At 38.5% G+C, this 17,801-nt stretch overlaps 1 protein-coding gene across 1 annotated transcript in view; it reads right to left on the reverse strand.

The window, feature by feature from the left end:
- Nucleotides 1-1,090: 1,090 nt before the first annotated feature.
- PKHD1 (PKHD1 ciliary IPT domain containing fibrocystin/polyductin) overlaps nt 1,091-17,801 on the reverse strand; it is a 456,545-nt gene continuing 439,834 nt past the window's right edge. The window contains exons 71-72 of the mRNA XM_081523421.1: nt 15,633-15,755; nt 1,091-2,357 (exon numbers count right to left, since the gene is read on the reverse strand). Of these exons, the coding sequence (XP_081379547.1) occupies nt 1,903-2,357; nt 15,633-15,755 (578 nt within the window). The 3' untranslated portion in view covers nt 1,091-1,902. The remainder of the gene's footprint in view (nt 2,358-15,632; nt 15,756-17,801) is intronic.

The raw sequence follows: 17,801 nt of genomic DNA on the forward strand, positions 1-17,801 counted from the left end.
TTTTTTAGCCTAATGGTATACCTTGAATAATTTTCTACATCAGTCATTCTACTGGATAGATGTACCACTAAATTAAGGAAATTTTTAAAAAGAAGCAGATACATTAACTTTTTCCCCCCAATTTTGCCTTGTACCATTGTAAGGATTCAGCAGCTGTTTATTATAAAGTGGAGATAGCAATGATATTTCTCATATTTTTGAAAAGAGATTGACTTTCTTTACTCTTGTTATGGCCACTCATTTTAAAATAAAAGATAGAGTGATAATAATAAATGAGTCATCATTTCTGAGACCAAAATAAGGGATGATATGGAGAAATCAGCTTCCCAGGTGGCCCAGTGGTAAAGAATATGCCTGCAATGCAAGAGTCGCAGGTTTGATCTCCCAGAGAAGGAAATAGCAACCTGCTCCAGTATTCTTGCCTGGGAAATCCCATGGACAGAGGAGACTGGCAGGCTGCAGTTCATGGAGTGGCAGTCGGACAGACTTAGCAACTGAGCACACATGCACAGAGATATCAACTCAAATTCCAGTAAATTCCAGAAAGTCCTACAAATGTGTTAAACAAAACTTCTGTCTCAAAACTGACCAGATTGATGGGCAGAATTTATTCTTTTTTTGAATTGTTCCAAGCAAAGAAATCTCCACTCTGTTTTGAGGTAGAAGCTTCTGCTGTGCTGCTAAGTCGCTTTAGTCGTGTCCGACTCTGTGCAACCCCATAGACGGCAGCCCACCAGGCTCCTCTGTCCTTGGGATTCTCCAGGCAAGAATATTGGAGTGGGTTGCCATTTCCTTCTCCCTGAGGTAGAAGAAATGTTTGTAAACAACCAAATCTACATATTTGACCATTTAAACCTCATTTAACTTTATAAAAATTTTATCCCTTTTAAAAAAATTACATTCTGGAAATGTGGTTTGTCTCTCAAATATGTCTGTAATTGGTCCCAGTGACATAGTGTAAGCTGAAATCAACTGTTCTACATTCAGTACAGTAATTCCTTCTGCTTATAGTTCTTTCCAAATTGACACTGAATACAAATTCTGGAAACAAAATATGGAATAAATGCATGAATTTTAAATGACAGAATTAATTAAAATTCTTTACTTTTATTGACATGTACATGACATTTTATACAAGCTTGGTTGAATAACATTTGCATGTGATTTACATTCAGTTTCATCATACTCATTTTGCATATAGTTTGCATACATTTCAATGTATAGTAATTTTATACATTCAGAGTTAGATTGCTAGAAGGAAGGGAATCACTCAACTGAATAATCTCTGAAAGGGGAGGGCTCTGAAGGACTAAAGCCTCTTGGTACTCAGCAGCCTCTTTGGGCGATGAGATGGGCAAGTCGGCTTCAGAATACAACCTTGGTTAGATTGGTCAAGGCTTTCTCTCTGAGAGACACATGAAGCTCTGTCAGAGTCTGGTACCTTCCCTGAACACAATCGCCCAAACTCAAGAGATAATGGAAATTACTCCAGCTTCCATCATCCCTCTCAGCTTTAACATCCATAAATATTTACAAATAATTGTGAACTGTCTAGAATTTTAGCTTGTTCAATATCTTGGGGGAAAGGAGTCCTTCATACATGGAAAATAAGAAATGGGAGACCAGAAGTTCTTTGAAATTACACATGAACAAGACATTTTAAATTACTCATTTGAAGAAAGGGTAAGTTTTGATACTGCTGGGAAACATTTACTGGGTTCCCTATGTTAATGGCCTGAGTAAGTTTGGGGTTGGCTTTATCTAATCAGCTCATCTTCAGACATAAATGAACCAAGAACTGCTCTCTTTGCCTCTAGCATTTACCCAATTCTCCCATGCTCATCATGATCCAGATACATTTTGAACATTATAACTTTCAGCCCAAATGTCCTCACCACTCAATCACAGCTGTTCCTGAACAGCCTCCGGATGTACTGAATGGAGGCAGAATGCCTCGGTGACACCACAGGAGCCTGGCTTCTCCTGGGAAAGCCCTAGACTGATGTGCCCCTTGCCGCACTGACTCTGGCCCTGCAAACGCTGCCTCTCTCGTCTGAGGTCTGGGCAGAGCAGCAGCAGCTGATCTTGGCCTGCCAGCTGGTATCTGAGCACCTGCTCCTGGGACTCCTTCCAGCCCCCACTCTCCTGCAGGTACACCTGCTGAGCAGAAGAGCCTGGAGTACAGGTGTTCCTGTGCGATGTGACACTGGTAATAGTGGGAGCAGGCACAGCGGCCTCTTCTCGGCTGCCACCTTCCTCTCGGGCCGCACGGTGGCTCACCTTCCTTCTGGACACACCATTCAGGGACTGATTGGGGAGCTGGTTCAGCTTGGCCAGCATGACCTTCATCCTCAAATCTGTGAGAGACAAGGAGGAGGGGAAGAAATAGACTTAGTTCTCAACCAGCTGACTACATGTTTTGCATATTTAGCATTCCTGAAAAGATATCACCAAATAATTAAAGACTGAGTCATATCAATTTACCGATTTCTAAATATTGTTGGGAGTATACACCCTTTCAAAAAACCCATGTCTCCCAAACCCATCAGTTAATTGATAATTAATATAAATTGTCTAACACAAATTTGATAATATAGCTTCCCAGAAAAAAACTTTTACAATGTTCATAAGTCAATCAGGATTTTTCATTGTAAGCATGGCAGTTTAAATATGAAAATTAGGCCAGAATCAGACTTTACCAAGTGGGTTAACTCACACTTGTATTAAGAAATGTAAAACCGGTCTTATTAATACTTTTGACTTTTATGCCAAATTCACAATTTGAATAAATTTTATTTTATAAAAGCAAACATATACAGATAAATATATACATAAACAAGTATCTATAAGAGTGTGTATATATAATTACTTACCTATAAGGATTATGTTAAAACACACCCTAGGCCTGAAATACTTTTTTCACCCTGTCTTTCAAAACCCTCTGCCTTCTTTTACTCACCTCCCCAAATTTCTCTCTTTCTTCAGAAAGTATTTCCTAACTCATGAATGTCTCATTCTCATAACTCATTGGGTATTGAGGGATGTATCAATCTACTTTTAGAAGCAATAAAGTGCTATAGTTCAACTTTAAAATAACTTTATTAAATTATATATTTTTAAAATCAAATTAAATGTAATTCAAGGTTGTTAATGCCGCTCATACATTTACATTCCAGTATGTGTTCCTTGAAGAGAGAAAGGCTAATAATCATTTAAAGTAACATTTTTATATCGATTATATGCTGGGCATCAGGTTTTATATATATATATATATATTCACAATTTTATATATATATACACATAATTTAATCCTTACAACAACCCTCTGAAGTAAGTGTTATTATTATCTCCCTTTTAGAAGGGAGGCCATTGAGATACAGGGATTAAGTAACTTCTCAAGACGACAAATAACAAAATAGCACATCTTTTTTTTTTTTAATAAATTTATTTATTTTAGTTGGGGGATAATTTACAATATTGTAGTGGTTTTTGCCATACATTGACATGAATCAGCCATGGGTTTACATGTGTTCCCCATCCTGAACCCCCCTCCCACCTCCCTCCCCATCCCATCCCTCTGGGTCATCCCATTGCCCCAGCCCTGAGCATTTGTCTCATGCATTTGTCTCATGCATCGAACCTGGAATGTGTTCTGTTTCACATATGATAATATACATGTTTCAATGCTATTCTCTCAGAATGTCCCACCCTCACCTTCTCCCTCAGAGTCCATAAGACTGTTCTATGCATCTGTGTCTCTTATTCTGTCTTGCATATAGAGTTATCGTTACCATCTTTCAAATCCCATATATATGCATTAGTATAGAACTGCCATACAACCCAGCAATCCCACTGCTGGGCATACACACCGAGGAAACCAGAATTGAAAGAGACACGTGTACCCCAGTGTTCATAGCAGCACTGTTAAAATAGCCAGGACATGGAAGCAACCTAGATGTCCATCAGCAGACGAATGGATAAGGAAGCTGTGGTACATATACACAATGGAATATTACTCAGCCATTAAAAAGAATTCATTTGAATCAGTTCTATTGAGATGGATGAAACTGGAGTCCATTATACAGAGTGAAGTAAGCCAGAAAAAAATAGCACATCTTACTGTACATAAGTCAAGATCTAAGACTCCAGAGATGTAGTGAGAGAACCACACAATGCTGTGTACAACTAAAGCTGGCAAAGGGGAGTTAAGAAGAATGCTTGGCTAAATACATGCATCAGAGTGTGGCACACATGGGAATGTCATCTTCCATGTGCCTCAGAATAAAATAAAAGGTTGTGAACTACCCTGAACCCCTGAGAGGTATATGGCAGTCCTGTCACTGACATTTCCCATCCCTGATTTTCTAATTTCTCATCATCAAATGCATTAACATGAATCTTTACACACACATACCTTTATATACAAGGTAAATGCTAATTGATAAACCTGTGTATTACATCTCTCTCTCAGTTTACTGAGCCTGTCCTGGCTTATGTTAGGAGAGAATCATCAAGTCTGTATCATAGTGTAAGAGACAATATTAGGGTAAAGGATATCAATATTCTAATTCAATTTAATCTAACAATGAAAGGGAACTGAGGTGATGAAGAAAGAAAGTCATAATATAAATTTTTTATAAATAATATAGTATAAATATAAATAACATAAATATAAATAACATCATAATATAAATGTTTAACCTATATATATCTATATTATATATATAAATATATATATAATATAAATATATATATATAAACAAGGGCTTCCCTGTTGGCTCAGATGGTAAAGAATTTGCCTGCAAGGCAGGAGACCTGGATTCGATCCCTGAGTTGGGAGGATCCCCTGAGGGAAACATATAATATACTGCTGATTTGGAACAGTAAAACAAGATAAAGTAATCGTGATGTTTATATTGTTTTGACGATGTGTCAGTTAATATTCTGTGAAGCCCATGTTATCCACATCTTCTCTCCTCCTCCACAGTCATTTGTCCTAGCTTGTAACTGCTATGGTCCCCTAACTATGGGATAATTCTCTTGCTTAGAGCTTCCAGTTATCCTAGTTTCCCTATGGGACTTCAAATCCTTCTAGAACTGTTCCTTGACAGCTCAAAGGCATTGATTTACGCCTCAATACTTGTTGACTGGAGTTTCTCATTTGACTTGTGTGAGTGTTTCTATTATTGGTCACCTTTCGTTGTATGACAGTCTCATCTTCCTCTTATGACTTTGAGTTCCTTCAGGGAAGGAACTTTTTTGCCATCAACTTTGTCCCTCTATTAAGCCCAGCCCTATGCTGATTCCTGAGTTTGGTGTCATCTCTATAATTACCGCTCCCACCAGGAGGAAAAGACATAGTTTATCAAGATCAGCAAATAACCAAAGAATAGGAACAATAAATTGTTAGGTAGAAGCAAACTTAAAAAAGGAAAATGGGCTTTGAATTTTTATCCCTTGGTAAAACCAATACCACTTCATATAAGGGGAATCAAACACTTCAAGTTACCTATTTTCAATCCATTGAAGATATTGTTATCCTATTTTTGAGAGACCGTCTTTGGAAATCTATTCCCCCTTGTTCGAGTCTGCATCTATTCATGAAAGACTAACACGAGCGTAGCTTTCCTTTGCAAGCCCCAAAACATTTAAAAATCTCCCATGAATTATTTACATGGCAGCTCCAATCAGCAGCATACCTGACAGACTCCCCAGCTGAAATGAAAGCGTGCTGTGTAAAGGTGTCGAGGGAGGCTGGCCGCCTCCCACTGTGAGGTTATAGACAGAACTAAGTCAGCACACATTATATGTCAGCGCCAACATCAGAAGGAATCCGATCCTTTGATCTTGGACCTCCACAGGAAGCTTAGATCTCAGACAAATTAGATAAAAAATGAATTTATAGCAGATATGTATCCTAAGGCATTCAGCTGAATGTTTGGGTCTTAGGGAAGGAAGAATAGTGAGTATCAAAACATATGCAACAGCAAGCCTCCTTTCCACCTCCACCTTGGTGGTGAATCCCCATTAAAATGGAAAGATAGGATTTCACATTGCCCCTCTATGTCTCTTAGAGTCCTGTTGGTGGGTTTGATCAAGTTTCAGGGAGAATATGGGAACATACAGCCTTACTCTATTAAAAAGAGAAAGGCTTGGTGGTTTGGGATCCATGCAGGTTCATCCACAGTTGGCTGTAACTTTTCTTAGGTATCCTTAACCTCTTTTGGCTTCTAGAACTTTCTTGGGCAACCAATATCCTGAGCCTGTGATTTTAAAAATTTGTGTGGGTAGTAGTCGTTAGCTGCTTCTTCTTCTTCTTTTTTTTTTGTTTCATTCACCAGTTTGCTGTATTTTTTAAGATGCCACATATAAGTGATATCCAACAGTCCTTGTCTTCCTCTCTCTGACTTACTTCACTCACTGGTTTCTTTTGCAGTGGGAAAATTAACAATGAACATCTTCTCCCTCTGCACCACTGCCTCTCTTTATACTATTTTTATAGTCTGGTCTCCATGTGCTGCATTTAGTGTAGGATGACTTGGATTCAGTATGAAAGACCCAATATAAGCTCTTCTATCTTGAAGCCTAAATAGGATCTAAAGCAGAAAGATGGACAGTGGATCAACCAACATAAAGAATGAACTCCACTTTGGTTTTTCATTTGTCAATAAGGGGAACAGTCCTGCCCACATATTCAAGAAGATATACACAATAAATAAATAATATTAAATTATTAATTGGAAAGAATTACTATTAATGACAAATATAAGTACTGGGCTTCCCTGGTGGCTCAGCAGTAAAGAATCCACCTGCCAGGGCAGGAGATGAGGGTTCAATTCCTGGATCAGGAAGATCCCCTGGAGAAGGAAATGGCAACCCACTCCAGTATTCTTATCTGGGAAATTCCATATACAGAGGAGCCTAGTGACTATAGTCCATAGGGTTGCAAGGAATCAGACACAACTTAATGACTGAGCATGCATGAGTTATAAATACTATTACCTACATTTTTTCTACATCATTTGTTCTTTTAAATGAAAAATTATTATTTATCTATTTTTAATAGGAAATGCATGATGAATCAGGAAGTATGGAAATTTTTAAAAGGTAAAGAGAAAGTGCCTTTCATTCCACGTTATACCATAAGTGATCTCCACTTTATTATTTCTATAATACTCTAGCAATGGCTATGTTTTAGTAAACCTAATTTAACTCATTAATCTATTTGAAGTTTACTTTGGTAATTTTTTGAAGTATGAATATAGATTAATAAATGTTCTAAGAAGTCAAATTTATAGACCCATTAATAGATGAATGCTTCTGTTTTCCTTTATTTTTATTATCTTCATCATAACTTACATTTCTATACCTAATACCTATCATTTCAGTTCAGTTCAGTCGCTCAGTCGTGTCCGACTCTTTGCGACCCCATGAATCGCAGCACACCAGGCCTCTCTGTCCATCACCAACTCCTGGAGTCTACCCAAACCCATGTCCATCAAGTCAGTGATGCCATCCAACCATCTCATCATCTGTCGTCCCCTTCTCCTCCTGCCCCCAGTCCTACCCAGCATTAGGGTCTTTTCCAATGAGTCAACTCTTCGCATGAGGTGGCCAAAGTATTGGAGTTTCAGCTTCAACATCAGTCCTTCCAATGAACACCCAGGGTTGATCTCCTTTAGGATGGATTGATTGGATCTCCTTGCAGTCCAAGGGACTCTCAAGAGTCTTCTCCAACATTACAGTTCAAATGCATCAATTCTGCAGCGCTCAGCTTTCTTCACCGTCCAACTCTCACATCCATACATGACCACTGGAAAAACCATAGCCTTGACTAGACGGACTTTTGTTGGCAACGTAATGTCTCTGCTTTTAAATATGCTATCTATCTATAACTAATTGAGATTATTTCTCCTAATGCTCATATATTCTTGTATCAGTATCACAGTGTCTGAAGAATAGCGACATAAGTATTATGTCTCTGGTTGAGCTACCTTTTCCCATTGCCAAAAAATCCATTTCCTGTAAAAAAAATTAATTTTCTGTCATTGATCTATAGTTTCTGAAGAATTTTATAATCATCTTATGCTGTTCTACTCTGCAGAAAATAATTGAAACTGTGTTAAACATTGAGCCACCAGGGATCCCTAAACCAAAGTTAATTTAGAAATAAATATGGCCTTTGCAGTATTAATTAATCTAATTAGAAACACACTGTAATTCCCTATGTGTTTGTCCTTAAAATCTTCAATAAAATACAGTTTATTTTTCATGTTAGTTCCATATATCTCTTGTTTTTCCCCAAGACAGCATATTCTTTGGTCACTATTGTGTATTTATCTTTCCTAACTGTATAACACTGGCTTATACAATATGATTTTTGCTTAGACTGACATTATATTTGACTAATTTACTCAAGTTATTAATAAATTATAGTAGTTAATGGTTGAATCTTTAAGTTATCATTATAAAATCTTCTGCAAATCAACATGCATTTTCTCCAAAACTGTCCTCTAAATTTTGTTTTAAATTTGACTGTTTCTTCCCATTCCAAAATATATGTTATAAAATTTTGGTAAAAATGAGTTCTGTACTTTATCATCACTTAAGTAGAAATTCTTCTAATATTCCATTGTTAAAGACGATACTGGATCTTGGTTGCAAATGGCATTGGAACTCCCCATCTTATTTACCAGGCAGGATTTTTTTTTTTAACTAATTAGTTTATTTATCTATTTTTTAACTTTACAATATTGTATTTGTTTTGCCATACATTGACATGAATCCACCATGGGTGTACATGTTTTCGCCTTCCAGAACCTCCCTCCCACCTCCCTCCCCATCCCATCCCTCTGGGTCATCCCGGTGCACCAGTCCCGAGCGCCCTGTATCATGCATTGAACCTGGACTGATGATTCATTTCACATATGATAATTTACATGCTTCAGTGCCATTCTCCTATAGCATCCCACTCTCGCCCTCTCTCATAGAGTCCATAGTACTGTTCTATTTATCTGTGTCTCTTTTGATGTCTCACATACAGGGTTATTTTTACCAATTAACTAAATACCATATATATGTGTTAGTATACTGTATTGGTATTTTTCTTTCTGGCTTACTTAACTCTGTATAATAGGCTCCAGTTTCATCTACCTCATTAGAACTGATTCGAATGTATTTTTTTAATGGCTGAGTAATATTCCATTGTGTATATGTACCACAGCTTACTTATCCATTTGTTTGCTGATGGGCATCTAGGCTGCTTCCATGTCCTGGCTATTACAAACAGTGCTGCGATGAACACTGGGGTACACGTGTCTCTTTCAATTCTACCAGGCAGGATTTCATTCCTGGTAATTTTAAGTTTTCTTTAAGGAATAAGTGATAGATTTTATTTATGTTTTTCAATTAGGAGATGTTCATATCTTTTATTATATGGCATGGACATGCTATTTATTAATAACTTCCAAATATAGTTTTACTTTCTTGGGAACTTAGGGCAATTTCTGGTCCTGAACTGTTTTGTTCTTCTCTGCTTCCAGATGTCTTGAGGTCAGCTCCATCCTCTCCTCTCCCTGCCATTTCTATAGATTTGTATTTACAAAAGGTGAATTGATAGTCTTTTTATTTTATATTCACAAAACACACCATATATAGTCAGTAGGATTCAAATGTGGTAGAGATAACAAATCCATGAAGTTACTGTTTACAGTCGCACTTGTATGGTATGGAGCTCCTTTTCACCTGTCAGTTCCATCAACACTAGGGACATGGATTTCACATACACACACACACACACACGTGACCAGAGGCCAGACACAGATCAGGGTACTATTTGGAGAAGGCAGCCTGAGGTCTCCAGCAATAACTCTCCTGCAAAGACAGAGGCAGTCATCAGGAAAACGGGGAGAGGGAACTCAGGTGGCCAGCAGACAGCATCGCCTAGAAGGAAGGCATCACATTTTGCCCACTGCTAAGACCCCAAAAGGCAAAATGCAGAAAAGAAAAATGGTTGTCTGACGAGGCCATACAAATAGCTGAAGAAAGAAGAGAAGCAAAAGCAAAGGAGAGAAGGAAAGATATACCCATTTGAATGCAGAGTTTCAAAGAACAGCAAGGAGAGGTAAGAAAGCCTTCCTCAGTGATCAATGCAAAGAAGTAGAGGAAAGTAATAGAATGGGAAAGATTAGAGATCTATTCAGGAATATTAGAGATACCACAGGAACATACTTCATGCAAAGATGGGCATAATAAAGGACAGAAATGGTATGTACCTAACAGAAGCAGAAGATATTAAGAAGTGGCAAGAATACACAGAAGAACTATACAAAAAAGATCTTCATGACCCAGCTAAACACGATGGTGTGATCACTCACCTAGAACCAGACATCCTGGAATGTGAAGTCAAGTGGGCCTTAGGAAGCATCACTATGAAAAAAGCTAGTGGAGGTGATGGAATTCCAGTTGAGCTATTTCAAATCCTAAAAGATGATGCTGTGAAAGTACTGCACTCAATATGCCAGCAAATTTGGAAAACTCAGCAGTGGCCACAGGACTGGAAAAGGTCAGGTTTCATTCCAATCCCAAAGAAAGGCAATGCCAAAGAATGTTCAAACTACCGCACAATTGCACTCATCTCATGCTAGCAAAGTAATGCTCAAAATTCTCCAAACTAGGCTTCAACATTTCCTAATGTCCAAGCTGGTTTTAGAAAAGGCAGAGGAACCAGAGATCAAATTGCCAACATCTGTTGGATCATAGAAAAAGCAAGAGAGTTCCAGAAAAACATCTACTTCTGCTTTATTGACTATGCCAAAGCCTTTGACTGTGTGGATCACAACAACTGTGGAAAATTCTTAAAGAGATGGGAATACCAGACCACTTGACTTGCCTCTTGAGAAATCTGTATGCAGGTCAAGAAGCAACAGTTAGAACTGGACATGGAACAACAGACTGGTTGCAAATTGGGAAAGGAGTACGTCAAGGCTGCATATCGTCACCCTGCTTATTTAACTTATATGCAGAGTACATCATATGAAATGCCAGGCTGGATGAAGCACAAGCTGGAATCAAGATTGCCGGGAGAAATATCAATGACCTCAGATATGCAGATGACATCACCCTTATGGCAGAAAGTGAAGAAGAACTAAAGAGCCTCTTAATGAAAGTGAAAGAGGAGAGTGAAAAAGTTGGCTTAAAACTCAACATTCAGAAAACTCAGATCATGGCAGCCGGTCACACTACTTCATGGCAAATAGTTGGGGAAACAATGGAAACAGTGAGAGACATTATTTTGGGGGGCTCCAAAATCACTACAGATGGCAACTGCAGCCATGAAATTAAAAGATGCTTGTTCCTTGGAAGAAAAGCTATGACCAATCTAGACAGCTTATTTAATAGCAGAGACATTACTTTGCCAACAAAGTTCATCTAGTCAAAGCTATGGTTTTTCCAGTAGTCATGTATGGATGTGAGAGTTGGACTATAAAGAAACCTGAGTGCCGAGAATTGATGCTTTTAAACTGTGGTGTTGGAGAAGACTCTTGAGAGTCCCTTGGACTGCAAGGAGATCAAACCAGTCAATCCTTAAGGAAATCAGTCCTGAATAGTCATTGGAAGGACTGATGCTGAAGCTGAAACTTCAATACTTTGGCCACCTGATGTAAAGAACTGACTCATTAGAAAAGACACAGATGCTGGGAAAGATTGAAGGTGGGAGGAGAAAGGATGACAGAGGATAAGATGGTTGGATGGCATCACTGACTTGATGGACATGGGTCTGAGTAAGCTCCAGGAGTTAGTGAAGGACAGGGAAGTCTGGCATGGTGCAGTCCATGGGGTCACAAAGAGTTGCACATGACTGAGCGACTGAACTGAACTGAACAGAACAGAAGACCCAAAAAGATGTGCAACAATTATCCTGTTGTTAATTTTATGAACCAGAATAAAATTTCTCCATCTCTTTTAGAGGAGACGAGGGGCCTTTTTTTTGTCAGCTATTGTAGGAATTGCTGGAATCCAGGGGTCTCTGAAAAGGGGGGGGGGATGGAGAAGGACCCATTCTATCTCTGCTTTCACCATTCACTCAACAGTTCAGTGCACTTCAGTTCATTCACTCAACAATGGTTATCAATGGTCTCATGTTATAATGCCCTCTGGCATTAGAAAAGATACAGACCTAATACGGAGGCATCTGGACAAGATGAACAGAAATAATTATATTACAAATAAAACATGTTAAGTGAATAAAAGGGAAGTGTCACAAAAGTTGAGAAAAGGGGACTATTCCTTCTACATAGCTGAATTTTAAAAAGAAAAAGAATATTTGATCTGGGATTGGAAGGAAGGAATGAAAACTTTAGATTTATGGCTATGTGAGAGAAGTGTGTCTTGAAACTGAGATTCTTGTTATGTACAGAGAACAGTGTCCTAGAGCCAAAAGAGAGGGAATAGAGGATGGACATCTGTAGTGACTGTGTTAACTGAGACTGAACTGAGGATGCAGCTGCAAAATGGAGTAGGCAGAGGGAACGGGAATGTAAACCAAGACACTGCAGAGGCGGAATCGATAAAATTAGCAAGCCACAAGGGAAGGTCCCAATGGAAGGCCACGGGTTAAAGATAACTCTGAGGTGTCTAGCCTGGGAGGTTTGGGGGCTATTGACCAAACTAGGGGAACAAGGGAACAATCGTGAATGAATGGCACAAAACTGAGTTTCCACAGAGCATAGCAGGGCTCCTTCCTGGTTCTCCTGTAGACCCAAGTGTGTGCAAACTCTACTACAAGCCCTTGGCAAATGGAATTTGAAGTAGTGTGATATGATTTAGGAACTGGAGAGACTAAACATGTAACTTAGGATAATGAAAGTCTTTCTCTCCTTTAGCATTATGGTGATTGCTTTACACTTTTTTATCGCCTGGAATTGTTCTTTCATTTTCCCAAAAATATTATTCTCATGTCCCAATCATATTAGAAAGTCATAAAGAATAGGTAGTCAAGTATCATTTCTTTGTAACTTTGCAGAGAGAGAACCTTAAAAGGTATAAAAAATCAGGAAATAAATACATATTTATTTTATCTATATTGGAAGATGAAACTTAAGCTCATTCATCTTCAACGGGTAATGACAAGCAATCCTATTGGAAGAAACGGTGCAGGTGAGTGTGTGCAAAGGTGTTAGATGAGTCCCAGGAAGAGTGAGCTGGTGGAGGTGAGTGTGATGAGGGGGCAAGAGGGTGGAATCCAAAGTAAGACTAGAAAGACAAGGTAGAGTCAGGTCTTGGAGAGCTTTGAGTCCTAATAACAAGAAAGACCAATAATAAATAACACACACACAGCATACACAATGTGTCAGAAATCTCTCCATGCTTATAGTGATATTCACTCACTTATTCAGCATAACAACATCTGAGTGTGGGCAATATTATTAGGACAATTCTTGTGATGAGGAAATCGAAGTGCACAGAGAGTACCGTTGACCCTCTTGAGGCCATGAAGTAAAGTCAACAAGGGAATAAGATTAAACCCAGTCTTGCTGATCCCCAAGTTTTATGCTCTTAATTGTCACCTTCTCCTGCCTCTCCAACTGAAGCTGGTAATTCATTAAATCTTGTGAATAGCAGAGTGACAAAAGCAGATGTGAATTTTAAAACCTGGCTCAGAAGCTCCCTATGTCAAAGGCCCTGGTAAAAGTAAAATTCAAAGGATAGATACATGCCTCACTCCCTTCCCTGCTGCATACATACAATTTTTGGTAAAAGTCGTAACATGATAAATTTACAGTCTGTCTCTACTGGACAGGAGAAATGCCCAATTTTATCAGCTAAGTATTTGATGGTGATGCTTGGTCTTTGCAAAATGCTTATGAGAGAGACAGGCCAATCACTTGATCAGCAAATGCCACCAGTTTAAAAACACAGAAAGAAAAGGAAATTAGAGTGTCATGGTAATAATAAAATAAAACCAAATTTATTTAAAGCTAGCAGTAATTAGGCATTTATAGCTGGTAATAATTTCCAAAGAAAGGCAGGAGATGCCTCATTACTTCCTTTGGAAACAATGCTCTTAAGATGTGGACAAAGCTTAGAAGATAAGAAAACAAGTCCACTTTGATCCCCAGGGGAGCGTTTGGAACACAGATCTTTCTATTGTTAACTTGGATGTCCTAATGAAATGGCCTCTTTCATTCTCCCGTCTCTTCAGTCTAAACTCATCCAAGGGAGCCCTATCCCTTGTTTCATCCTTGATAATTTATTAATAAGCCACCACATAAAAAATGTCCCTTAATAAAACATCCAGGCATTGTGGACTGCGTAATGTAGTTAATTTAAGCTGGGAAATTGAGATTCATGTAGATGGTCATATTAGATTAGGGGAAAGATTAGCATCACTCCTGCTGTTTGCTGGAGAATGCAGCTGAATATGCCCTTCTTCACAGAGCTAGGTTCTGAGGACCATTTTCAAACACCTGTCTTGAATTTGCATGCCATGATATGGACAAGCTTGTGGAAACCAAAATCAAAGTAGTCTTAGATGGAATCTAGAAAGAGTTCCTGCCCTCTTCTCTCAAACTCCATCCTTCACACTCCTACCCACTCATATTTCCTACTAGTTTCTGATGCAGGTCCAGGAGCTGGATGGAAAATGGATGGCTAATTTGATAGGAAACTTAAAAAAAAAACCCTCATTTCCTCTGTGGGAAAAAAATGCAAATGAGCAAACAAACCGATACACGGATACACACACAGTCACAAGAGTTCATTAAACTCATTAGAAGCAGAATGACTTCAGACTGCTATGGTTTGGTTAAACACCCACTCAGAACCAGTAAGATATGGATTCCTTTTCAAACAGAAAATATGATGATAATTAGTCATTACTTACAAAAAAAGCAATATTTTTCTCTTTAGAGCATATGTTTCAAAATTCAGATCCATGGAAGTTATTGAATATTTTTCATACACCATATTCATACTTGGCAAATCCATCTTGTGTTCTGCCTATTGTCTTTGTAATTTCTGTGCCCTCAAAAACACAGAACATTGGTCTGAAACAAATGCTTATCTTTTCTCTGCTTGGCAGAAATTCTAATGGCTATTTAACAATATAACAAGCAAAAATCATCTGGCATCATGCACAATGTAGGCAAATAATACCTTTCACAAAAAGTATGACTAAGCAGCAAAGCAGAGCTTAACCAAGCTTACATTTCTTGAGGGTTCTATATTCAATCTAATTTGCATAGTTGGTATTGGGCAACTCCAGGCTCTTTGTTCCAGATTCAATTATGTTGCCAAACTGGCAGCTTTGCAATAGCTGAGGGAAAGATTATATGCCTATATTCTGGTTTTCCTTTTCTTCATGTAATGAATTCAAATGTTAAACCAATAATCTTCTAGTAAGAAAAAACATATATGGATGTCAACTCGAATCATTGGTTAATAGCTGAGTGAATCAGCTGGACTTGTGTGTTCTTTTGCTGGGATGTAATTTCCTTGAGAAGAAATAACAAAGGCTAAAGAAGGGTCTATAAACTAAACTGATTCAGAAACTGAGAGCCAGCGGGAGGCTACAGTTCATACACCATGGGTCTGTTTCTCTTTGTGGGAATCATCCGATTGTTTAAGCTTACCTTCTGCCATCATGGTGACTTCTTTTTCAGTCTCTACTTGTGATCCTTGGTGTTTGGGTGAGACATGGCTGTGATTCCTTTGATCACTAGTCTGAGTATCAGAAACCTCTTCATTTTTTATTTCTAAATTAATGAAAAAAAGAAGAGGGTTTCTTTTAGAATAAAATGACATATTTATTGCAAATAAGCCTTAAGTGTTAGGATATTTCTCTTGTCCACTCCCCCCAATCATTGTGATAAATGTGCAACACAATGCACACAATATCCCAGAGCTTAAGGAATAATGAAATAAAATCCCATATACTGACCGCTACCATGGAAGTATAAAACTACTGTCCAATATGGTGCCCACCATATGTGGTGGCTGAATATGTGAAATGTGTCTGTAAACATAAAATACACACTTGATTTTTCAAAAATGCAAGATACCTAATATTTTTATATTCATTATATGTTGAAATATTATTTTGATATTTTAGGTTTGTTGTTCAGTAGCATCACTAAGGCGTGTCCAACTCTTTGAGAACCCACAGACTGCAGCATGCCAGGCTTCCTTGTCCTTCACCATCTCCTAGAATTTGCTCATACTCATGTCCATTGAGTCTGTGATGCCATCCAACCATCTGTCTCCCCCTTCTCCTGCCTTCAATCTTTCCCAGCATTAGGGTCTTTTCCAATGAGTTGGCTCTTCACATCAGGTGGCCAAAGTATTAGAGCTTCAGCTCCAGCTAATTTTAGGTTAAATGGCTACTAGAAAATGACACTATCTGCCTCATCATATAACCATGAACATGGTTTATGTTATCTTTCTGTTGACCAGAGTGGCTATAGAATGTTCCTAGTACAGTAAGTGCCCTACACATGAACCTTCAAGTGGCAAACTTTCAAAGATTCGAACACATGTTTGAGTGTCTAATCACATAAGTTAGTTCACGTGTCTGGCGTACACTGTCACATTATTGCATCCTCTACAAGTGGCTGTGCTCTTGTGTACCCTTCTGTACAGTACTGTATAGAGTACAGTAGTACAGTATCTTTATTTCAAGCCAGATCTTTAAGCGGATGACTTCATTGAACTTTTTGCTGTGCAACACAAGGAGCTTACTAATGAAGACCTGATGGAGGTGGAGGCCCAGACAAAGGATGAAAGGAGACGAGAGGAAGAAGTAACTGAAGAACTGAAGAGATTCGTGATGGAGGAAATGGCCAGGGGATTTTCTTTATTTGAGGAGGCACTGTTAGCATTTGAGGCACAGGACCTGAACATACAACAGAACACGAAGCTTGCAGAAGCTGTTCAGAATGCAATCCAATGCGACACTGTCATCTATGATGAGAAAAAAAGAGCTACTTCTATCCAGATATCGCTGGATTGTTTTTCCAAGAGGGTAGATAGAGTTGAACCCAGCAAGGAACCGGAAGCTGTGCCATCAGCATCAGGGTTGAGTGAAATTGCAGCTTGCCCTCTAACTCCTATTGCTGAAGACGCTTTAGCTCTACCATCTCCTACCTCCTCTCTCTCCTTCAGTCAGTAACTCCTCTTGCCGGTTTACTCACTGCCAGCCCCTGTTTGTCAGCTGTTGTACTGTACTACTGTATTTTTCAAGGTACCATAAGATTAAAATGCTTTATTTTTTGTGTTTGTTTTCTATGTGTTTTGTGTGAAAATTATTAGAAACCTATTACAGTAAAGTGCAGTGCCATATAACCAATCGTGTTAGTTGGGTACCTAGGCTAAATTTGACTTACGAAAGTGTTCTCAGAAGGGAACTCATCCATATGTGGGGACTTACTGTATTTTTTTCAGGTTTTATTTAGAAATAATTAGATTCACAGAAAGTGTCAAAGAAACATACAGGCATGACCCATGTACCTCCACTTAGCCTTCTCTTCACATCAACAACTTGCATTAACTGTAGTATGACATCAAAACTAGGAAACTGACATGAGTGCAATCCACAGAACTCATATACCTGTATGTATTTGATTGAAGACTTTATATCTTCAGTCAGTTCTTGACTGGAGTGATGCTTTAATTCATTTATTCACTAAACATGTTAATAAAAATACACTTCTTCATGCCAGACACTGTTCTAGGCACTAGAAAGTCAATTGTAAGTATGAAAGAGCAGGTTCCTGCCCTTAGAGAGCTTTTATTCTAGTTTGGAT

This window comes from Giraffa tippelskirchi, chromosome 8 (genome assembly GCF_054371585.1).
Source record: "Giraffa tippelskirchi isolate mGirTip1 chromosome 8, T2T-mGirTip1v1.2.pri, whole genome shotgun sequence".
NCBI classification, from domain to species: domain Eukaryota; kingdom Metazoa; phylum Chordata; class Mammalia; order Artiodactyla; family Giraffidae; genus Giraffa; species Giraffa tippelskirchi.